Source organism: Pinus tabuliformis, chromosome 2_2, assembly GCF_031772625.1.
Source record: "Pinus tabuliformis cultivar Carrire ecotype Pingquan chromosome 2_2, CPIR1, whole genome shotgun sequence".
NCBI classification, from domain to species: domain Eukaryota; kingdom Viridiplantae; phylum Streptophyta; class Pinopsida; order Pinales; family Pinaceae; genus Pinus; species Pinus tabuliformis.
This window is the reverse complement of record NC_142300.1, coordinates 1,043,714,430-1,043,740,984: the sequence shown is the minus strand read 5'-3', so window position 1 is coordinate 1,043,740,984 and position 26,555 is coordinate 1,043,714,430. Positions and strand designations below refer to the sequence as shown.

The 26,555-nt window shown below is 33.2% G+C and overlaps 1 protein-coding gene across 1 annotated transcript in view; it reads left to right on the top strand.

Moving 5' to 3' along the window:
• The window catches only part of LOC149196939 (uncharacterized), a 64,446-nt gene extending 38,815 nt beyond the window's left edge, over window positions 1-25,631 (top strand). Inside the window, exons 9-11 of the mRNA XM_089405690.1 lie at window positions 24,370-24,539; window positions 25,131-25,275; window positions 25,385-25,631. Of these exons, the coding sequence (XP_089261816.1) occupies window positions 24,370-24,539; window positions 25,131-25,275; window positions 25,385-25,527 (458 nt within the window). The 3' untranslated portion in view covers window positions 25,528-25,631. The remainder of the gene's footprint in view (window positions 1-24,369; window positions 24,540-25,130; window positions 25,276-25,384) is intronic.
• The last annotated feature ends 924 nt before the right edge of the window (window positions 25,632-26,555 follow it).

Sequence of the window (26,555 nt, the reverse complement as noted above, 5' to 3'; positions counted from 1 at the left end):
ATCTGATTATCAAATTCTTGAAATGATTTTGCTTTTGCGAATCTATCCAAGCAATCAAGTTGCTGCTCAACAACATTGTCAGTTTTGGATGATTCAAGAAAAATTACATCTCTAGATACAACAAACTTCTTATTTACTTCATCATAGAGGCAGTATGCTTTGGAGGTTTTTGAGTACCCCAGGAAGATACACTTATGACTTCTAGCACCAAGTTTGTTTCTATGTACCTGTAGTATCAAGGCATAACATGTGGAACCAAAGACCCTGAGATGCTTTACCGAAGGAACATGTCCATACCAAATTTCATATGGAGTCTTGTTTCTTGTAGCATTAGATGGACATCTATTCTTTATAAATGCAGCACATAGAACAACATCAACCCAAAACATTATCTTTACATTTTTGAAGAAGATCATGGGTCATACCATATTTAAGATTGTCCTATTCATTCTTTCAGCTACACCATTCTGTTGGGGATTATAAGGCATAATTGTTTGATGTTTGATCCCATGTTGGGGAAGATAGTTTTCAAATTCATTTGATGTGTATTCATTTCCATTATCAGTGTGAATAGACCCAATATGAGATTGTGCATCATTTTCAATCCATTTATGAAAATTCTTGAATGTTTGAAAAGCATCAGATTTGTTCTTCAATAAATAAACCCAACACATTCTTGTGTAGTCATCAATAAATGTCATGATATATTTATTTCCATTTGCAGAAGGAAAAGGCATTGGACCACATAAATATGAATGAATGAGTTCAAGTTTTCTATGTGCTCTTGAATGTGAATCATGAAAAGACTGTTTGCTATGATTTCCTACAATGCAAGCATCACATTGCTTAAGTTTCCGCTTAAGTTTCCTAGGAATTGTAGGCAAACCAACAACACCATTTTTCTTCAACAAGAGGAGACTGTCATAGTTCAAATGTCCAAATCTAGCATGCCATAATAAACTTGATGGAAGTATACCTTCTTCATGATGACAATTGTATGAGAAATGTTGTGCATGAGCAGAGGTTCCTTGCAACTTGAGAAGCCTTTCTTCATATATTCCCCTCATGACAAGTGAGTGGTCAGATGCTTTTCTTACCTCAAGCTTGCCATCAAACATATGAATGGAGTGACCTTGCTGGCGGATGTGGACCAGGGACAACAAGTTTCTCTTCAGTTGTGGAAGATATAGAACATGATGCAAAAGAAAGTCTGGAAGACCAGACAGTTTAAGCCTGATTGTGCCAAGCACTGATGGCTTGATTTTTGATTGATCTGCAAAGTATACCGCTCCATCAACATTGTCAGTGAAATCTTCAAAAAAATCTTTTCTATGTGACAGGTTGCTCCTGAATCAAGCAACCAATCATTTTTCCAAGAAGCAAGTGAAGCATTAAACAAATCTTCATTTACTCCAATGTTACATTGTGCCTCAACATAGTGAGCGGATTCAGGTGCTTTACCTTTGTTTGTATCATCAGTTTTACCTTTCTGTTGGTTTCTTTTTTGCTCACTTTTGCCCCATGGTAGCTTGCATGTAGAGGCAACCAATCATTTTTCCAAGAAGCAAGTGAAGCATTAGACAAATATTCATTTACTCCAATGTTACATTGTGCCTCAACATAGTGAGTGGATTCAAGTGCATTACCTTTGTCTGTATCATCAGTTTTACCTTTCTGTTGGTTTCGTTTCTGCTCAATTTTGTACCATGGTAGCTTGCATGTAGAGGCATCGTTTGATCCATTTCTTTTGTAGTGAATACAGTGCAAATCTGCCTTTTCTCCTTGAGAATGTCTGCCCCCCTGCCTCTGAAATATCTTCCTCTTCCTTTTCGTCCACCTCTTCCTCTTATAAAATCTTGAGCAGATGCTTTTCTTTATGAGCAAGGCACACAACCTCTTCAGAAGATTCATGGGTTGTCTTCTTTCCAAAAGCTTTCTCTCTTTCAGCAAACTTTTTCACAAGAGAGTCAAAGGTTATATCTTTGAGATTTCCATTTTCTTGCAATGACTCAAGATAATTGGAGTAAGTAGGGTAAAGTGCCTTGAGAAAAGAAATAAGAAGAATATCAAATTCAACTTTAGTGGATTTGATATCATGCATTATAGACTTTACTTCATATGCAAGAGCAAGAGGATCATTATTTTGCAGTTCAAGAGTGAAGAGTTTAATCACGAGTTTGACAACTTCAAGTGTAGAATGTGAGTAATAGAGTTATTTCAGCTTTTGTAAGGCTTCAAAGGCAGTTGAATATGACGAAATATGGCGACTCACCTCTTCATTTACAGATGCTGCGATTAATTCATAAACTTTGCTGTCCTTGTTTTCCCAAATGACAAGCTCTTTGTCTGAGGTAGGCTATACAGGGTCATTGTAACACTCCTTTCCACAACTCATTGAAAATGAGTGTGTTTTATCATCCGGGACCATTCTGGATAGTTCTCCTTGCCAGTGAGAACTATTCCCACCATAGATATGATTGAATGCATTGTAAAATCCAAGAGCTGTAAAAATACTTTTGCTGGCAGAAAAATGTGCTTTTGTGGAGAAATAAAAAACTTCTACTTCTAAAAAGAAATTGATTCTGATATCAAAATGTATTCTAGCTCCAAACAATATATTAAACATAGTCAAACGCAGGAGCGTTAACTATGTTAGTCACTTTGAAAACGACTTTATGAAAACAACATTATGGTAGCCCAACAACGTGGTATATATGAGATATAGTCTATATGAAAATAGTAGCCACATCAAACATTATATACCAGTGTATAACATTGTGTTTGTCGTGCGCTCTCTCCACCTCTGCGCGCCTCAATGTAGATGGTTCTATTCTTGCTATCAGAAAGAGACAGAAAGTAGGTTAAGTGGAAATGCAAACAACACAACACCTCAACTTTAGTTATTCAACCTCAAATTTTGGAAAACGGATAATGTCTCCTCAGAAAACTGAAATCCAGTCAAAGTCTTGCACTGCGTTCCAGATGCAAGAAGAACCAACCGACTCTCATGTGTGTACACATATCAGCTGAAAATTCTATTTAAGATCAGCTCCTAACAGTCGTGTGCAGTACAATCGTTCGAAACTGTGTTGCAAAGTGCTTTGACTGGTTTTTATATTCCCGGTCACAAACATTCACAACAGCTGACATTGAATCATCTTGTCTCCATAAAATTGAGACTATTTAACTTAACTTGCAATGAATATAGATCAAGTCCACTCGTCTTTACGAGTACTATATCGCATGTTTGGCAGTCCGTCCGAAAGAAGCCCAGTATACACTCAGATTCAACCTTGCACCGTAGATTGAATACTTCAGATGTTTCTCGATTGATAAATTCATTTGTTGAATATATCGGCAAAGAACTCTAAAGAGTTGGAAGCACTGGTTAGAGTACTATATCACATGTTGGGCAGTCCGTCCAAAAGAAGCCCAGTATACACTCAGATTCAACCTTGCACCGTAAATTGAATACTTTGGATGTTTCTCGATTGATAAATTCATTTGTTTAATATATCGGCAAAGAACTCTAAATAGGTGGAAGCACTGGTTAAAAGGCCAATGGTTTGAACGCAAGACCTCTTGCGCAATTTTGAATAGTCACGGAGACACACAACACATGGATGTCTGTTGCAGCAGGGTCGAGGTGGACATAGCAACGTATGGGAGCAAAACGTAGAGTAACGTAGCAGTCAATGGTGTAACGTAGCAACGTATGGGAGCGAAACACAGCAGAGTAACATAGCAGCGTAATAGTAGCAGTCAATGGTGTAGGTAGGCTTGACAGAAAATGTCAGGCAACTGACACCATCGAATATATGGGCAGTGTATTGTATGGAGTAGGGCACAGGTAATGGAATATGGAGCAAAGCGCAGGGAATGGAATATGGCAGACAGAATGCAGGCAGTACAGTCACTTTGTCAAATAAGGGAGTTACAAGGCACAAGAGCTAAAAAATTAGCTGGCTCTGATACCATGTCAGGCCAGGCAATAACTCGATTGGGCAAAAAAAAATTTGACTATATTATTCCATCAGGTAGGTCCTCATTATATACGAGGGAGAGACTGTTCAGTTCATCTCCCGATGACTGTTCATATTTCCTATCTATCTATTTACAATAATTCACCCAATCACAAGGATTAGGTGTCAAGCTCGTGTGCGGACACCCGATGGAAGGAACATCGGGTAGGCGAACAGTGGACGAGGTAACCGAGTTGGGCGTGCGAAGGCTTGCTGACAAATGAGTCGGGCGGGCACGCCTGGCACAATGACACGATCAACTTGTGGGTGAACAAGGGCGAGTTGGTGAAACACACCAGTGAACGATGAACGAGGGCGAGTTGGTGAACGCGCTCGAGTGAACGAAGGGCAAGTTAGTGGAACGAGCTCGGGTCAAAACGACGAGTTGTGAACGGTTGGTGGTCGTGCTGGGCGCGCCCGAAATGAGATGAGAAATCGTGCGATGGGTGAAGGCATTGGCAAACGGATGAGCCATGCACGAGTTGAACAAGCCGAACAACAGCTTGGGCAACTTTGCCTGGTGGTTGGGCAAGGCTGCACGACAAGTGTAGGAAGTGAATTTGTATAAGTGTAAAAGTGAAACTCGGGGTTTCCCGTGAATGTAAGCTTATATGTAATTCTGATTATTAACATTATTGATACAGGCAGACTCATATTGTAGGGAGTTTCCCCTCCCATGATAATTCATTGTGCACTTGAATGGTAATGATGTTAATATGATTAATGGTATGATGAAAGTTTCCACTGTGTTAATGAAAGATATGCTTAGCTATTGAGAAACAAACTAAGTATCAAAAGTAGGTGTAGTCCACGATCGTTAGTATTGTTAAAAAGAAAAGGGTCGGTGGTGCCGCTTCTCCTATAGTGCAGTTGGAAGAGTACCGCCAGTGTAGGGGTGTGACATGTAGTGTTTCAAAGGACATGTGTTTCAAAAGTAACCAAACTTTATATCCCACTTTAAAAGCTTTTGCATTTTTTCAATTGTGTGTTGATCGATATGTTTTCTATACTTACTAACGTATCCAAGTTTCAAGTTTCAGCTTTTTCATTTTTTCAATTATGTTGATCGATATGTTTTCTATACTTGCTAACATATCCAAGTTTCTAGTGAGGAACACTTTCAAGCCAAGTTCCAAAACACTTTCAAGCCAAGTTCCAAGTTCCTTAATCATGGTATTTATTCTCCCAATTTTGTTGGAAATAATACTGAGAGGGGGGGTGAATCAGTATTATCAGATCAATCAAACCTTTTCAATGCTCAGAAAAGTATACGCTACTTCAGTTAAGTAAAACAACGTGTACACGCTACTGTGACTAAATAAAACAGCGTATAAGCAGAAAACTCATAACTTAGTTAGCTTATTCTTCAGTTAAGTTCATCAGGACATTATTCAGCACATTAACAGTAAGCAGATGCAGTATAACAGAACGGATCAAAAGTCACACACATGAACACCAAGATATAAGGTGGAAACCCAATGTGGGTGAAAACCACCTGCTGCAAGTTATCTCTATCTTTCTTTAAGAAACTTCAGTTTACAATCTTTTGTACTGGTGCAGCCTTATACCAGTACGCAGGCTACAACCTGCAGAAGGCTACAACCTTCTCTTGTTCTCCAAACTTCCTTGGAAGGGAGCTCCAACCCCCTTTGTTCTTGTACTAGCCAAGATACTAGTACGTAGGTGCTGACCTACAATCTTCTTTTCTTCAGGTATCACCTTTCATACATTTTCAGACTTGAATATTCCTGAAGCACAACATTACAATCTGAAGACCACAATTCATTCAATTTCCACAACAGATCATTGAAGCATAAAACAACCAAACTCTGAATCACTGAACCACTGAACCCTGTCAATCACCAGTTATCAGAACACAGAGCAGACTACAGAACTCTGCAATAACTGTCAGACCCCACTGTAAACCCAAAAACAAGCTTCAAAAGATATACGCTACTTCAAGGAGACAAACCCGCGTATACACGCTCTTTTACCGAAGCCAACCTGCGTACAGATCTAAAAATAAACTTTCTCAATTTGCAGCTGTACCAGACATTAGTTAGACCCAGAACATAGCATTGCGACAATATGCAGATCTAGAAATAAGCATAATCAACCATATCATGATAGTGCATTTCAAACCATTAGATCCCGATCTATCCTTAGATCTAGTCTTCCATCAACCAATGTGATCTCTCCTTGGCTTAAATCAAGCAACCCAGCACCTGCAAATCAGATCTCTTTCACTCTTAGATATTCAAGCCCTTGTCGAAAGATGATTTTGCCTAATGATCTTCTTCTCCTTATATAGTCTTAGGCCTAGCTCAATACCAAGAGCCAAAACCATAGTAACACAATACCATCAACTTCAAAACTAGGGATCGACACGCCCGTCGAGACACAATGGTCCGAAATCATAGACACAACTTCCAAGGACTAACCACCATGGACCAAAGGAACCTTTCCACATACACGCGCTTTTTATGAATCGAACTAGCGTGTACACGCGACTTTGGCTTAACGAAACGGCGTGTATGAGCTTCCTTGGCATGCTGTACTGAGATCTGTCTTCTGATTAAGATGCCATCACTTGTACCAACCTCTGAGCACTTGTACCATCCTCTGAGTGAGTTGCCATCAAGGACAACACTTGAATCATAATGCCAACAATCTCCCCCTTTGGACTTGATGGCAACCACCACACCAAGTCACTCTCCCCCTTTGACATCAAGAGCAAAGGGCTGTGCTCCCCCTGAGGACATGCTGATACCTCTGCTTGGCTGTGCTGACTCGTGCTCCCCCTGACAGTAGGCCAGATCTGAAAAAGATGTTCTTCAACAAGAGCCAAGATTTATACACCATAAGGGACCTTCCTATCACCAAAAGACTCAATACATGCATCCATACTCCCTACCAAGAGGGGACATATCAGAAACAACCAATTATATTACAGCATTCATCCCAAGCATAGTGGGGAAACCAACATAGGCCGTTACATGACCTTGACACCATAAAAGAGATATGACAAGAGAGATACATGACATAGAGACAACAGATCTAGACCAAGACTTAGGAAAGACACCAGCAACATCTGATAAACATCTTGTTAGATCAGCAACCAGAATTTCTTTCTGAGCTCCTTCTCCTGAAACCAACAACCAAAACATCTGAATGCCAACAATGCTTTATGAGACTTTTGAGCTGCTCCCCCTGAACCTGTGCCTGTTGCACTCCCTGAAACTGTGCCTGAAGAATTCTGACATTCCTATTGCTTTTCAGAACTTCAGAGTTTTCCCTTGCTGTTCAGAACTTCATATACGCGTTTTATCCTGTATAAAACAGCGTATGTACGCGGATATTCTTTCTGCAACAAGCGTCCAGAATACACGCGACTTACCCATCATAAATCCGCGTGTATACGCTCATATCCCTTCCGTAACCTGCGTATACCAACTTTTCTGTAGAACAAACAATCTTCAACAACAGGATGAAGCATCAACTACTCCCAGCTTTTGTCTGAGATATTCAAAAGTTTCCCTGGGCAGTGGTTTTGTGAGAATATCAGCAACTTGCTCCTTAGAAGGAACATACTCCAACTTGACCTTCTGCTCAAGCACTTGTTCCCGAAGAAAATGGTACTTGATTGGTATGTGCTTGGTCTTTGAGTGCATGACAGGATTCTTTGAAATGCTGATTGCACTTGTATTATCACATAAGATAGAGACAGGTGGAGTGCAAGTGATTTGAAAGTCCTGCAAGGTCTGCATCATCCAAAGAAGTTGTGTGCAACAAGATGCTGCAGCCACATATTCTGCTTCAGCTGTAGATAAGGCAATCGAACTTTGTTTCTTGCTGAACCAAGATACTAATCTAGAACCCATGAAGAAAGCACCTCCACTTGTGCTTTTCCTATCATCCACACTTCCAGCCCAATCTGCATCTGTGTAAGCATGAAGAGTGAGATCAGTATTTCTAGGATACCATAAGCCATAGTTTTGGGTCCCTTGAAGATATTTGAAGATTCTTTTGACTGCCTGAAGATGAGTTTCCTTTGGGTTGGCTTGAAATCTTCCAACCATTCCTACTGCATGTGTAATATCTGGTCGAGTACCTGTCAAATAAAGCAAACTCCCAATCATGGATCTATAAGTGGGTTGGTGAACTGCTGCTGATTCATCATTTGCACTGAGGCTGCATCCTGTAACCATGGGTGTACATACTGGTTTTGACTCTTCCATGCCATACTTCTTCAAGATCTGCTTGAGGTATTTGGTTTGAGACAAGAAGATACCTCCTTCATTTTGTTGGATTTGCAATCCAAGAAAATATGTCAATTCTCCAAGAAGTGACATTTCGAATTCTTTCTGCATAACCAAGGCAAAGTTTTGACTCATGGTCTCTTCATTGCTGCCAAAAATAATATCATCTACATAAACAACAAGGATTAGCAATTTGTTATTTTCAACTTTTATATAGAGATTGCTATCTGCTGATCCTTTTGAAAAGCCTTGTTGGTGAAGATATTTGTCCAAGCGATAGTACCAAGCCCTTGGAGCTTGTTTGAGCCCATAGAGTGCCTTTTTCAATCTGCATACAAGGTTTGGATCATTTCCAAGAATGAACCCATCTGGCTGCTCAATATATACTTCTTCTTCTAAGTCTCCATTTAGGAAGGCTGATTTCACGTCCATTTGAAATACCTTGAAGTTTTGAAAGCTTGAGAGAGCAAGGAACATTCGGATGGCCTCTAGTCTTGCCACAGGAGCAAAGGTCTCTTCAAAATCTATTCCTTCTTGCTGTGCATACCCTTTACAAACAAGTCTGGCCTTGTTTCTAATTACTTCTCCATTTTCATTTAACTTATTCTTGAAGACCCATTTTGTTCCTATTACATTCTTATCTTTTGGTCTAGGAACTAATTCCCAAGTGTTGTTCCTTTCGATTTGCTCAAGTTCTTCATCCATTGCTTTGACCCAACATTCATCTTTGCATGCTTCTTTCACATTTTGTGGTTCAATGGAGGAGAGTAGAGCCAAGTAGCTTGAAGCTTCTGCAAGTGTCCTTCTTGTTTGTACTCCTGCTTCTTTCTGCCCCACAATCTGAGTTTCTGGATGATTCTTTTGGACATATCTGGATGGAGTCTTCTCTTCTATTCTTGTCTGCTCCTCTGGTTCTTCTTGAGATTCTTCTTCTTCATCATTTCGCCTTTGAGAGTAACCTTCATCTTCTTCAATGTCTTCATGATGAACTTGCCTAGGAATATATCCCTTCTCATCAACCACTATATCAATACTGTCAACAATTCTGCCAAGTCTTTTATTGTAGCACTTGTATGCTTTGCTATGTGGAGAATAACCAAGAAGAATGCCCTCATCTGCTCTAGGTTCAAGTTTGCCAAGTTGCTCATCAGTATTCTTAATATAACATTTGCTCCCAAAGATTTTGAAATGCTTCACGGAAGGAGTTTTACCACTCCAAAGCTCATGAGGTGTTTGAGTGCTGTTTACTCGGACATTTGTTTTGTTAAGAATGATAACAGCAGCATGTGCAGCTTCACCCCAGAAGGTTGCAGGAGTACCTGATTCATCGAGCATAGCACGAGCCATTTGTTGGATAGTTCTGTTCATTCTTTCCACAACCCCATTTTGCTGAGGAGTTCTAGCTGTAGAGAATTCTCTTCTTATCCCATGTTCATCGCAGAAATCGAAAAATTCATTTGATGTGAACTCCCCACCTCTGTCAGATCTGAGGCACTTAATTTTGTGTCCTGATTCATTTTCAGCCAATGCTTTGAAGGATTTGAATTTTTCGAATGCTTCATCTTTGTGCTTCATAAGCCCTAACCAAACAAACCTTGAGAAATCATCAATGAATAATATCAGATATTCTTCTCCTCGAGGTGTCCTTTTCCTAAATGGACCACATACATCTGTATGGACTAGCTCAAGAGGCAAGCTAGCTGATCCTTCCTTTTCTGGAAAGTTAGTTCTGGTTTGTTTTCCAAACTGACAAGATTTGCATATAGTGTTGTCTGGAATTTTGATATCTGGAAGATCGCGAACTGCCTGATATTTGCATGCTTTTCTTATTTGTGAGAAGCTTAGATGTCCCAACCTTCGATGCCATAGCCAGTGCTCTTCATCCTTGCTAAGATAGCATTGTTGTTGTCCTTCTTCAAATATGTACAGATTATTTGGAGTTCTTTTGCCTTTGAGAACTGTTTTACCTGTATCAAGATCACGAACAAGACATCCATTCGATCTGAAAATAACCTCGGTTTTTTGATCACACATCTGACTGACACTTAGAAGATTATGCTTCAATCCATCAACATACAAAACATTTCCAGCCTTGACCTTTTCTTTCAAAGGAGCAATACCTTTTCCTTTTATAGTTGCAGGAGTATCATTTCCAAAAGAAACTTTCTTTCCCTTTTCTAAAGTAGAATAAGATTCAAGTTTTTCTTTATCACCTGTCATATGTTTCGAACATCCACTGTCAATGTACCATAGATTTTCCTGTCCTTCTGCATAAAACGCTATCCCACATCTTTCTGTCTGAGGTTCTTTTATTCTCCATTTTTTGGTGCTCGTGGCTTGTTCCTTTTTCTCCTGAAACCTGCTCCTGCATTCAGATTCTTTATGACCAAAATTATTGCAAATAGAACATTCAACTTCATTTTCAAGAACCGAAAAGTTGTTATAGGTCCTCTTTGTAATCCCTGTCATACTTCTTTGTTTTTGAGCTTCCCTAGTCATGATTGTTTTATATGCAACACATTGAGCTGCTTTGTGACCAAAGTTATGGCAAGAAAAGCATTGTCCATTGAAGAAGCTTCTGCGGTTATTGAATCTACCAGCCAACTGATTGTAATTTCTATTTTCATCTATTCTTGTGCCAAACTGAGAAGATTTTACCTGTGGTTGGTTGTAGCTTTTGTTCACCCTTAAGAAGGATTGTCCCTGATAGTTTCTGTTTGTAATTCGTCCCTGCTTTACCTGATTATCTTCATTGTTCTTCTGCTCATTTCTTCTTGCTGCATCAAGATAATTCTTTGAGGTGGATGCTTTAGAGGTTTCTCCATTATAGCCCAAACCTGTCTTGTTTAGAGGAGACCGCTGCACATTGATAATCTCATCCAAAGTTTCAGATCCTTTGACAAACTTAAGATTAATAGCTTTTGTTTTCTCAATTTCTTTTCTGAGACCAACAATTTCACCTTCTAGTTTTTCAAGATGTTTTTCCTTTTCATCAATTTGAAATTGCAAAGTATCAATGATCACACTCTTTTCTTCTATGCATCTCTTGAGTCTAGTAATTTCATTATAGAGATTATCCACATCTACAGCATCCTCATAATCATCATCTTCAAATGCCATTAATAGCTTATATTTATTACCTTGTTCATCTTCATCACTGTTTGATAAGCCATCACTATCTTCATGGGTGTAGTAGCTTTTCTTATTTGCACTTTGTTTCTTATTCCATCTAGCAGGTTCTTTTCCTTTATCTTTATTAGGACATTTTGCAGCATAATGACCTACTCTTCCACAAGCAAAGCATTTGAAAGGTAGCTTACCTCTGAACCTTCCAGCACCCCTTTGAAGATTTCTAACAAAATTTGATTCTTCTTCCTCTTCTTCTGGAACATGGCTTGCCTCATAGTAATCTTCTTTTCCTGATGCCTTAAAAGCAGCTTCCCTTCTGTCTGATGGACCTCCCTTTCTCATTTCATAAGCAGTTAGAATTCCATGTAACTGAGACATAGTGAGAACTTTGAGATTTTCCTTTTCTTCTATTGCAGATACTTTAGATTCAAACTTGGGGGATAATGATCTTAGAATCTTTGAAACTACTATAGTCTCTTTTATTTCTTCACCCAAATTTTTCATACAATTAACAATCTCGTCTACCCGAAGAAAATAATTTGCCACACTTTCATCATTATACATCTTGAGAGTCTCATATTGAATCCTGAGAGTTTGAAGTTTAGCTTCCTTTACCTGTTCATCTCCTTCATAGCTAGTGATCATTTTGTCCCATATCTCTTTTGCTGATTTGAAGTGCATGACCTTCATGAATTCTGTTTGGGATATACTTCCTAATAGAGTACTGACTGCTTTTGCATTTGTTTCATATGTCTTTTTCTCAGCTGGATCTGTAGGAGTAACTGAAGGAAAAGCATAGCCTGTTTCTACAATGTTCCAAACTTCTGTACCAAGAGATTGAAGATATGCAGTAACTCTTACCTTCCAATAATTGAAATTTGTTCCATCAAAAACCGGTGGCCTGATTGATGCTTCTTTCTCGTAGTTGCTCATGATGAATGATCTACCTTCAAGCGATCAAGCTTCCCTGAAGGACCTGCTCTGATACCAATTGTTGGAAATAATACTGAGAGGGGGGGTGAATCAGTATTATCAGATCAATCAAACCTTTTCAATGCTCAGAAAAGTATACGCTACTTCAGTTAAGTAAAACAGCGTGTACACGCTACTGTGACTAAATAAAACAGCGTATAAGCAGAAAACTCATAACTTAGTTAGCTTATTCTTCAGTTAAGTTCATCAGGACATTATTCAGCACATTAACAGTAAGCAGATGCAGTATAACAGAACGGATCAAAAGTCACACACATGAACACCAAGATATAAGGTGGAAACCCAATGTGGGTGAAAACCACCTGCTGCAAGTTATCTCTATCTTTCTTTAAGAAACTTCAGTTTACAATCTTTTGTACTGGTGCAGCCTTATACCAGTACGCAGGCTACAACCTGCAGAAGGCTACAACCTTCTCTCGTTCTCCAAACTTCCTTGGAAGGGAGCTCCAACCCCCTTTGTTCTTGTACTAGCCAAGATACTAGTACGTAGGTGCTGACCTACAATCTTCTTTTCTTCAGGTATCACCTTTCATACATTTTCAGACTTGAATATTCCTGAAGCACAACATTACAATCTGAAGACCACAATTCATTCAATTTCCACAACAGATCATTGAAGCATAAAACAACCAAACTCTGAATCACTGAACCACTGAACCCTGTCAATCACCAGTTATCAGAACACAGAGCAGACTACAGAACTCTGCAATAACTGTCAGACCCCACTGTAAACCCAAAAACAAGCTTCAAAAGATATACGCTACTTCAAGGAGACAAACCCGCGTATACACGCTCTTTTACCGAAGCCAACCTGCGTACAGATCTAAAAATAAACTTTCTCAATTTGCAGCTGTACCAGACATTAGTTAGACCCAGAACATAGCATTGCGACAATATGCAGATCTAGAAATAAGCATAATCAACCATATCATGATAGTGCATTTCAAACCATTAGATCCCGATCTATCCTTAGATCTAGTCTTCCATCAACCAATGTGATCTCTCCTTGGCTTAAATCAAGCAACCCAGCACCTGCAAATCAGATCTCTTTCACTCTTAGATATTCAAGCCCTTGTCGAAAGATGATTTTGCCTAATGATCTTCTTCTCCTTATATAGTCTTAGGCCTAGCTCAATACCAAGAGCCAAAACCATAGTAACACAATACCATCAACTTCAAAACTAGGGATCGACACGCCCGTCAAGACACAATGGTCCGAAATCATAGACACAACTTCCAAGGACTAACCACCATGGACCAAAGGAACCTTTCCACATACACGCGCTTTTTATGAATCGAACTAGCGTGTACACGCGACTTGGGCTTAACGAAACGGCGTGTATGAGCTTCCTTGGCATGCTGTACTGAGATCTGTCTTCTGATTAAGATGCCATCACTTGTACCAACCTCTGAGCACTTGTACCATCCTCTGAGTGAGTTGCCATCAAGGACAACACTTGAATCATAATGCCAACAAATTTTCCAATCAAGAATGCTTTCAAAAAAATTTCCTTAATCATAGTATTTATTCTCCCAAGTTTCTAATAAGGAACGCTTTCAAGCCAAGTTCCTTAATCATAGTATTTATTCTCCCGAACTCTACATTTTCGATATGTTTAATGATCATTCTTCTTTCTTTTCTATTTATAATATCCAAAGAAGATGGAGGAAAATACCTAAAATGGGTTTGAAATGGGAATTAGACATTAGAAGTGTGGATAGTTATAGTATAATTTTGGACTCTTAATGATTTAAGAGCGTTGAATATAAATGAAATTTTCATTCAAGCCAAGTTCCTTAATCATGGTATTTATTCTCCTGAATTCTACATTTTCGATATGTTTAATCATCGTTCTTCTTTCTCTTCTATTTATAATATCCAAATAAATATCCAAAGAAGATGGAGGAAAATACCTAAAATGGGTTTCAAAAGGGAATTAGACATTAGAAGTGTGGATCGTTGTAGTATAATTTTGGACTCTTATCATTTAAGAGTGTTGAATATAAATGGAATTTTCATTTCAAGTGTTTCAATTGTTATCCCTCAAAATTTGGAATGAATGCACCACTAAATACTTTTATTTGCAAAATTATACCTATCTTCAAGTTTGTCCCACTTTTTTTAATTGGAAATTTATTATTATTTGTAAAATTTTACATATCTTCAACTTTGTCCAACTTTTTTTAATTGGAAATCTATTATTCATTGAGAAATCTATTAGATAGATTTCTGAATGCACTAGTGTTTTAATGGTATTTAGGTAACAGAATTCATATTTGGTTGAGCCTATCAATTACCATCACAAATATAGAGTCGTTTATTTTCCTAATTATAAAATTACCAAATTACCACAAAATCATTTGAGGAGGACTTAGTCTCGCCACAATTGAGGAAGTCTAGCTCATTATATGTTTCTTAACTATATATTTCTTTTTAGATTAATTAAGTGTAAAAATTCATATTTTCAACTTATCTTATTATATGTTTTTTCATTATATATTCTTCTTTTCTGAATTTAAAAAAATTCTAAAAATTCATATTCATATTTTCAACTTATCTTATTCTTCTTTTCTGAATTTAAAAAAATTCTAAAAATTCATATTCATATTTTCAACTTATCTCATTATATATGTTTCTTTATTATATATTTCTTTTTAGATTTAAAAAAAAAAAAAAATCTAAAAATTTTCAACTTATCTCATTATATCTTTCTTCATTATATATTTATCATTATATCTTTCTTCATTATATATTTATTTCTTTTTTAAATTAAAAAAAAAAAATTATATTTCTCCTTCAAATTTTAAAATGTAAATACTCATTCATTATTGGAATTTCATTCTAATAAGTGTTAGAAATTTGATTATATATATATATATATCCCTTTCCAAATTTTTTACTCTTATAATTTACATTTTCATCTTGAATCTCGTTAGTTTTCTCAACAATGTTGTTAATAGAATAATTTTTCCTTATATATATTTCTTCTTCAAATTTTAAATGTAAATACTCATTCAATACCTTATAAATTTTAAAATTATATTTTCAACTATATTTCTTCCAATTTCCAATTTTAAAATGTAAACACTCATTCATTATTAGAATTTCATTCTAATAAGGGTTAGAAATTTGATTTTATATATATATATATCCCTTTCCAAATTTTGAATCTCGTTAGCTTTCTCAACATTGTTGTTGATAGAATAACTTTTTCTTCGAGTTTCATTTTTAACCTAAAAAATACTCTTACGAGATGTAATTTCAAATTTATTATAACGAGATATAATTTCAAATTTAGTGCAACATAGTATTCATCCTCCAATAAAACGAGTTGAGTTACATCTTGCATTCTATGTCAATACACATACTTCTATAATACTTCTATAACGTAAAGGCAAACCATTAGATAAGGGGGTTGATCAGAACCTCACTGGCTAGGCTGACCATAATTTTCTTCCTAATAGAAAAATATCAAGCATATTGAAAAATAGATTTGTCTTGCGAGTTCTTTTCTTAGTCTTTTTTTTCAGATGTGGTTTATATTCGTTGATTCTTCCCTCTTTCGGCGTTCCTTTCATAAATACAAACTGGCATCTCTAGCTATAACTAAATCATTACCTAATCAACTACCTGATACTACGTGATCTCATCAAACAACGCGAATTAGCTTGCTTCCTGAATTATTCAGGATTTGGAGTGAACTGTTCGGCAGATTCTCACAAACTTGGAGGTTTGAATATCGCTAATAATATGCAATATTACATCTTTAGACATGTAGAGTTTACCTTGTTTTTAAGCAATCCATTCCGGAGATGATAGTTAACCTTAAAGACACCTCTGGAAAAACAGTGGTCCGTTCACTATTGAAATATCTTTTAAAAGTTTTCAATAGTGAAATACATTTTTAAATTCTTTCATCTTCCATATATGTCTCATTGTGTATGCATCATGGATTTTCATTTGCATAAATTTTCCAAAGCAATAATCTTGGACGTAGGTGGCTTTGGAATTATGTCTACTAACTTATTAGTACTTATCCTTTTATAAAATATGATTAAATGAGCTTATTTCAAAGATGATTTAATGAAATTATTTCAAAAATTTTAGGATGTTGAAACTTACTCTATATCCAAAAATACTACAGTGGTTATTGTTTAGTATGTTGAAGCTTACTCTATATCCAAATCCACTATAGTGGCTAGTGATTAGTAGTGGACAATGGTTTTGTTTTCTTTCCAATAGTGTTTCCATTTTTTTATAGGGATTTTTTTATAGTGATATAATACTATAGTGGCTAGTGATTAGTAGTGATTCCAAAAATACTATATAGTATGTTAAAGTATGTTGAAGTTTACTCTATATCCAAAAATACTATAGTGGCTAATTTAGTATGTTGAAGCTTACTCTATATCCAAATCCACTATAGTGGCTAGTGATTAGTAGTGGACAATGGTTTTGTTTTCTTTCCAATAGTGTTTCCATTTTTTTATAGGGATTTTTTACAGTGATATAATACTATAGTGGCTAGTGATTAGTAGTGATTCCAAAAATACTATATAGTATGTTAAAGTATGTTGAAGTTTACTCTATATCCAAAAATACTATAGAAATACTATAGTGGCTAGTGATTTAGTATGTTGAAGCTTACTCTATATCCAAATCCACTATAGTGGCTAGTGATTAGTAGTGGACAATGGTTTTGTTTTCTTTCCAATAGTGTTTCCATTTTTTTATAGGGATTTTTTATAGTGATATAATACTATAGTGGCTAGTGATTAGTAGTGATTCCAAAAATACTATATAGTATGTTAAAGTATGTTGAAGTTTACTCTATATCCAAAAATAATATAGTGGCTAGTGATTAGTAGTGGACCAAAGTATGTTGAAGTTTACTCTATATCCAAAAATACTATAGTGGCTAGTGATTAGTAGTGGATCAATTGTTTTGTTTTCTTTCAAATATAATACTATAGTGGCGAGTGATTAGTAGTGGATCAATGGTCAAAAATACTATAGTGGCTAGTTATTAGTAGTGATTACAAAAATACTATAGTGGCTAGTGATTGGTGTGGACAATAGTTTTATTTGACTTTTCTTTCAAATAGTGCTTCCATTTTTTTATAGTTTTCTTTATATCCTTATATAGTGATTGGTGTGGACAATAGTTTTATTTGACTTTTCTTTCAAATAGTGCTTCCATTTTTTTATAGTTTTCTTTATATCCTTATATAGTGGCTAGTGATTGGTGTGTGTGGACAATAGTTTTATTTGACTTTTCTTTCAAATAGTGCTTCCATTTTTTTATAGTTTTCTTTATATCCTTTATATAGATATAGATATGGATATAATATTTTCTTTATATCCTTTTATATAGATATCCTTTTATATAGATATAGATATGGATATAATATTTTCTTTATATCCTTTTATATAGATATCCTTTTATATAGATTCTTTCAAATAGTGCTTCCATTATAAAAAATTTTATAGGTTTCTTTATAGTTTTATAAAATATCTTTTTATAGTTTTCTTTATAATTTTATATCCTTTTATATGGATATAATACTATAATGGCTATTTTCTTTCAAATAGTGCTTCCATATCCTTTTATATGGATATAATACTATAATGGCTATTTTCTTTCAAATAGTGCTTCCATATCCTTTTATATGGATATAATACTATAATGACTATTTTCTTTCAAATAGTGCTTCCATTTTTTTATAGTTTTCTTTATAGTTTTATATCTTTTAGTGATGATGAGTGTGGACAATGGTTTTATTTTCTTTCAAATAGTGCTTCTATTTCTTTATAGTTTGAACGAGGGCACAGAGTTGCCTATAAAGTTGCCTGTTATATATAACGTAGTTCATGACCCGACTAGGACACATTTTCAAAATGATAGCATAATAATTTACATCTCAAAATGATAGCATAATGATTTACATCCTCGATAGCATAATGATTTACATCCTCGCATGGATCCTACTGCCTACCAAAATGATAGCATAATGATTTACATCTCAAAATGATAGCATAATTATTTACATCCTCCCATACATACTACTGCATACCAGGTTTGTTTGCATTCATCTCCACCTCAAAAGGTTAGGCAATGCAATAACTCATTCTTTATTGATCATTGATCTCTTCTAATTTCAATAATCTCTTCTCAGTTTCATCGTAACGATTATCATGATTGGACTCGAGGATTATTATAATGATTGGACTCATACTAGGTTCTTAATACTTCTTTATTAATACAATTATATTTTTTCCTCATAGAAACTCTAAAGACAACTTTTTCATAGAAACTCTAAACATAACTTCTCTAATAGCAATACAATCGGCAAGTTAGTATGGAAAGTTTATTAGAACAATCGACAGGTTATTATGGATAGTTTATTAGAACAATTCATCAAATTTTATGAAATTTTTAGAGAACTTTTTTATAATAATACGATATCCCTAACTTCTTTTTCATAGAAATTCTAAACATAATTTCTCTAATAGCAATACAATCGGAAAGTTATTATGGATAGTTTATTAGAACAATCGGCAGGTTATTATGGATAGTTTATTAGAACAATTCATCAAATTTTATGAAATTTTAGAATTTTTTTTTTTATAATAATACGATATCTGGATAGTTTATTAGAACAATTCATCAAATTTTATGAAAATTTTGAGAATTTTTTTATAATAATACGACATCTAATCTCTCAGGGATATTTCACTAGAATGATTCATCACAACACATTTTATAATATTAAGAATCACAACACATATTATGGATAGTTTATTAGAACAATTCATCAAATTTTATGAAATTTTAGAATTTTTTTTTTTATAATAATACGATATCTGGATAGTTTATTAGAACAATTCATCAAAGATTTTTTTTATAATAATACGACATCTAATCTCTCAGGGATATTTCACTAGAATGATTCATCACAACACATTTTATAATATTAAGAATCACAACACATTTTATAATAATATTATTATATATATAATAATAAGACAACACATTTTATAATATTTTATAATAATATTATTATATAATAATATTATTATATATATAATAAGATAATTAAAGAAAATTATCTTGAATATTTCACCAAAGCAATTCATCACATTAAATTTTATATATTATGAAATATATAATTATATTATTTATTACTTTAAATATCATATATTATGAAATATATAATTATATTATTTATTACTTTAAATATCATTGTTTTAAAATTTATCAAAATAACTAAAACTTCTCACTTCTCATAAAATTAGTAAGATTTTTTTTTTCTTTCAATTTTTTACTCTCATTTTTCATACCATTTTTTTTTTCAATTTTCTCTTTCATTTTTCATACCAATATAATTCGTAAGCTATTTTTTAATTTCACTATGTATCAACAAATCTTACAATATTATAGCTGTTTTTTAATTTCACTATTTATCAACAAATCTTACAATATTATTAATTCTAACCAATTGTTCTCACTTCTCATAAAATTAGTAAGATTTTTTTTTTTTTAATTCCTTCAATTTTCACTTTCATTTTTCATACCATTTTTTTTTTCTCTTTCATTTTTCATACCAATTTTTTCATTTTTCATACCAATTTGTTTTTCAATTTTCTCTTTCATTTTTCATACCAATATATTTTTTTTTTCTCTTTCATTTTTCATACCAATTTTTTCATTTTTCATACCAATTTGTTTTTCAATTTTCTCTTTCATTTTTCATACCAATATAATTCGTAATATTATTAATTCTAACCAATTGTTCTCACTTCTCATAAAATTAGTAAGATTTTTTTTTTTTTTAATTCTTTCAATTTTCACTTTCATTTTTCATACCATTTTTTTTTCAATTTTCTCTTTCATTTTTCATACCAATATAATTCGTAAGCTATTTTTTAATTTCACTATGTATCAACAAATCTTTTTCATACCAATTTGTTTTTCAATTTTCTCTTTCATTTTTCATACCAATATAATTCGTAAGCTATTTTTTAATTTCACTATGTATCAACAAATCTTTTTCATACCAATTTGTTTTTCAATTTTCTCTTTCATTTTTCATACCAATATAATTCGTAATATTATTAATTCTAACCAATTGTTCTCACTTCTCATAAAATTAGTAAGATTTTTTTTTTTTTTAATTCTTTCAATTTTCACTTTCATTTTTCATACCATTTTTTTTTCAATTTTCTTACAATATTATTAATTCTTTTTTTAATATTTCTTTCAACTTTCACCTTCACTTTTTATACCAATATAATTAATAAACTATTGTAGATATTTCACCATACCAATATAATTGGTAAACTATTGTAGATATTTCACCATACCAATATAATTGGTAAACTATTGTAGATATTTCACTATAACAAATTATCTCAAAAAATCTTACAGTATTATTAATTCTAACAAATTGTCTCAAATAATCTTACAATATTACTATAGCAATATAATTGGTAAACTATTATTAATTCTAACAAATTGTCTCAAATAATCTTACAATATTATTATACCAATATAATATATTATTATACCAATATAATTGGTAAACTATTGTAGATATTTGACTATAACAAATCGATAGTTGGTAAACTATGGTAGATATTTGATTATAACAAATTTTCTCAAATAATCTTACAATATTATTATACCAATATAGTTGGTAAACTAGTGTAGATATTTCACTTACCAACTGTTGTAGATATTTGATTATAACAAATTTTCGCAAATAATCTTACAATATTATTATAGCAATATAGTTGGTAAACTATTGTAGATATTTCACTTACCAACTATTGTAGATATTTGATTATAACAAATTTTCTCAAATAATCTTACAATATTATTATAACAATATAGTTGGTAAACTATTATTATAGCAATATAGTTGGTAACAAAATAGTTGGGAAACTATTATTATAGCAATATAGTTGGTAAATTATTGTAGATATTTCACTATAACCAATTGTCTCAAATAAATTTACAATATTGCTAATTTTTGTTTTAATATTTTTTCCAACTTTCATCTTCATTTTGCATAGCAATATAATGGTAAACTATTGTAGATATTTCACTATAAGAAATCTTCCAGAAATCTTCCAAAAGATCTTACAATATTATTAATTATAACAAATTGTCCAAAAGATCTTACAATATTATTAATTTTTGTCCAAAAGATCTTACAATATTATTAATTTTATCAAATTGTCTCAAATAATCTTACAATATTGCTAAATATCTTACAATATTGCTAAATCTTACGATATTTGCTAAAGATTATGAAAAATAACTAAAACATATTTGCTAAAGATTATGAAAATAACTAAAAATAACTAAAACTAAAATGAATACCATCTAAAACTCAAAATATAATAAAAACACTAAGGATTTGGTAAACTATTGTAAATATTTCACTATAACAAATTTTCCAAAAAATTTTACAATATTATTATGTCTCAAATAATATTACAATATTGCTAAATTACAATATTGCTAATTTTTGTTTTAATATTTCTTCCAACTTTCATCTTCATTTTGCATAGCAATATAATGGTAAACTATTGTAGATATTTCACTATAAGAAATCTTCCAGAAATCTTCCAAAAGATCTTACAATATTATTAATTATAACAAATTGTCCAAAAGATCTTACAATATTATTAATTTTTGTCCAAAAGATCTTACAATATTATTAATTTTATCAAATTGTCTCAAATAATCTTACAATATTGCTAAATCTTACAATATTTGCTAAAGATTATGAAAAATAACTAAAACATATTTGCTAAAGATTATGAAAATAACTAAAAATAACTAAAACTAAAATGAATACCATCTAAAACTCAAAATATAATAAAAACACTAAGGATTTGGTAAACTATTGTAAATATTTCACTATAACAAATTTTCCAAAAAATTTTACAATATTATTATGTCTCAAATAATATTACAATATTGCTAAATCTTACCATATTTGCTAAAGATTATGAAAATAACTAAAACTAAAATGAAAGAAAGGAAACATTAAAATACCATCTAAAACTCAAAATATAATATAAAAACACTAAGAATTTTCCTTAACTAGAAGATAAAATATAATATAAAAAAACACTATAAGGATTTTGCTTAACTAGAAGATGACATGAGGTTTTTAGATACTATGAAATTTTTACCTTCTCTATTATTCTTCGATATGTCATTCCAAGATGCTCGGATTTAAGCCATAATAATACTGTCATTTTTATTTTTTCTTAGTAATTTGGGAGGCTTCGATGTCATTCCAAGATGCTTTCAAGATTCTTTCGATATGTCATTTCAAGATGCTATGCTTAATTATGGAAGAATAATAATATTAACTTTTATATAATAATAGGTAATTTTTATTTTTAGGATGGAGTTGTTTTTAGTGTGATTTTTTGGATCTTTTAGATGAAAAAATTTGAGGTGAAATTTGGAATTGTGTTATTTAAACTGGTTCTTTGACTTTATATGAATTCAGCATCCTGACAAACTTTTAGGGCACTTTCATTGAGCAAGCCTTACCTAGCAAGGCTTACCTATTAAGCTTGTGATTTCTATAAAGGATTTTACAGAAATTAGATCGAAAAACCCCACCAAAAAAACTTCCAAAAAATCGCACTAAAAACAACTTCATTTAAAATCAATAATCATAATCATAATCATAATCATAATCATAATCATAATCATAATCATAATCATAATCATCCACGCTTGAGGTTAATATAAGTTTCTTAGTAATTTGGAAGATCAATTTAAGTTTCTTAGTAATTTGGGATTTAACATGGCTAGATAGTCATCTACGCTTGGGGATGGGATGAGGTATGTTTGTGATCGTCTAAATCTATATAATGTTTAACGTATAAAAACGAACTAATTAATTTTTGTGCACATGTCTAAGCGATAGAAATGAACTCATTAATATAAGTTTGTTAGTAATTTGGAAGATTAATTTAAGTTTCTTAGTAATTTGGGATTTAACATGGCTAGCTAGTCATCTACGACTGGGGATGGGATGAGGTATGTTTGTGATCGTCTAAATCTATATAATGTTTAACGTATGAAAACAAACTAATTAATTTTTCTGCACATGTCTAAGCGATAGAAATGAACTAATTAAAATTTTGATCCCAACAAGTTTCATTTAATGTGACTCAGATAAATTAAACTCGAAATCAGCAAATAAGACCTACTCTTTAAATTAAACTCGAAATCGGCAAATAATTAAATGCTCCGAAGACTTGCTCCTTAAATTGGCCACAGTTCTTTTAATTTTTTCCCTCATAAAGTTACCAAATGATACTTGTCATAAGATTAAGATTTACATTCCAAAATCTTCGGAGGTAATGGAATGCATTTCTGAGCTGCTTGTTCAGCTTCGCTACACAATTTTGTAGTTTGGGAAAGTTATTTATGACCTGACAACTTGCCAAGTTACTTTAACCTCCAAGTATGCCAACCGCATCCAGAGGCCTTCGGTTTCCTTGGGGCTCCATCACAATTCAATTTAACAAGACGAGCTTCGAGGGGGATTCGTTGATCATGGAGGTCTAGTGATTGATTCCTCCTCTGCGTGCTGGTGGACTTAATTGGTGTGTATCAGGGAAAGGCCAAAACTGGAAGTTCTGGGTTCTAAACCCTCGAGGTTTTCGATACTATTTTCCGACACAGAAACGAAATCCATTTAGGGTTTTGGATTACTGGAACTTCATATATGTGACCTGAAAGTGCATATCAGAGAATTGGGATCTAGATGGGGTTTTGGGCTATAGCTATAGTTGAATTTGATCTTTTAGCCTTTGTTTAATTGCCGTTGGATTACAGTCCCCATGCAGATATTTTTTTTAGTTGAATTTGATCTTAGTTTAACATGTTGATATTTTTTTAATGGTTTTTTCGCCTCCATGTGTACAGGTGACAGTGGGCAAGGAATCACTGGAGGGATTATAGGAGGCATCTTAATCAAAGACATGATACTCCAACGTAATAACCCTTGGGAAATAGCCTATGATCCAGGGAGGCGGCCACCTATATCAAAGACAACAGGGAAAAATGTTGCGCAAGAAGTTTCACATACAGTTCATGTAAAAGAAAAAAGAAAAAAAACATTTATTTTTCTACCTTATTGCTTAGAATTTGAAGAGAATGGGTCCGGAATATGATCCACAGTGCTATTTGTAAGTAGATGTTTCCAGTCCAAAACAAGTTCCATGGTTTAAGAGGAGAGAAGAAAGGTATAAATACAGAGAGAGAAGGAGTTCTATTTCTAAGTAGGTGTGTCAAGTTCAAAATAAGTCTCATGGTTTGAGAGGAGGATTGTAAAAAATAAAAATACTATAATTATAATTATAATTATAATTATAATTATAATTATATATATATATATATATATAATATATATATATAAAAGTATAAATACAAAGAGATATAAAAGTATAAATACAAAGAGAGAAAAAAAAAAGGAAAAAAATTAATAATATTAACTTAACTTAGTTAGGCTATTCCCTTCCTCTCTTTATATTTATACTTCTTCTTCTCTCCTCTCCGAAAAGTAGAGTTACAAAAGGTAATTGTGGATCATATTCCTGACTCAATCTCTTTCAGAAAAGAATACAAAATTCCTGCATATTCTACTACCAACTTCCCTTCATTCTTATATTAATATATTTTTACAGGGTTACAAAGATCACATACCAGGTCTTGGAGCAGATTCGATAGATATTGAAGATATGAAGCCAAGGAGTGGAGCAGTTATTGAAAAGGGCACGAAAAAATTTGCCATTTACAAAGATGAAAATGGACTGACTCACAAATACTCGGGTAACTGTTTCTCATTTGGATGGTTATTCATTTCCCTTAATTATCTTCAATGTCTTTTTATAGTCCTGCAACTGGAGTTTCTCTTAAATATTATGATTGAATATTGCAGCAATATGCCCACACATGAACTGTATTGTGAAATGGAATCCTATAGACTCAACTTTCGATTGCCCCTGCCATGGTTCAATGTTTGATAATCTGGGTCGATGCATCAATGGACCTGCCAAGGCGGACCTATTTCCCGAAGATTAACGATAGTTGTTTGTACATGTAATTATCTGATACTGTATATATATGTATTGAAATTATACAGTACAATAAATCCATGTTTGCAGGCTATTTCTCCTTGAAATTTAGCTCCAGATTTATACATAACCAGTTTATTTGGCTGTTTTTCCCTGGCATGTAAGTCCAGTTAATATCAGTATCAACCCAATCATTTATCATATGATATTTTTTTAAACTCAACTCACTCAACTCACTGGAAAAGCTGGGATAAGATACTCCCTAGAAAAGTTGTGATAGGTGAGATTTGGAGAATTGTGTACTTCCCATTTGAAAAAAAGAAAATTGTGTACATCTCAGTTAAAGAAAAGATGGTAGATATACTTCAGAATTTGCAGATGACAAGCTTGAAAAAAAAAATTGTCAAATTATCTAATGCTCTGTTTTGGTTGGCATTGCCTTCATACAGAAGTTTATATATATAGAGAGAGATAAATATGTTTGATACCTCAAGCTTGTTACAGAGTTGACCAGATTAACACGCTACCTAGATTCCTTTCTCACCATGTTTATATTTATCGTGGTAATTCAACATAAGAAACTTAAGAGAAGTTTGTTCAGCATTTTCGCTGGGAAAATATGTTTGCGTTTATCTCATAACGTAAATGGCTAAAATCTTTTCCTTCAGTTTGTGCTTCACTCATGTATACCAGTAACAACCACTATATTAATGTTTACAGTGTGTACATTAACATTAATGTTTATAGTTTTGTTTTTACTTCAACTCATGTTTAATTAACTCCTTAGTAAGTTTAAGTCGCCCTCATATTTAATTGACAACAATCACGTTAATGTTATTCGCATGTCTGTATGCATTACATGATAAATGCATTTTATTAATTGTAATAACTATTACTATTAACAATTAGGTTAATAATATTTCAATACATACATATTAACTTATGTGTATTACAGTGTGTACATTAATATTAATGTTTATAGTTTTGTTTTTACTTCAACTCATGTTTAATTAACTCCTTAGTAAGTTTAAGTCT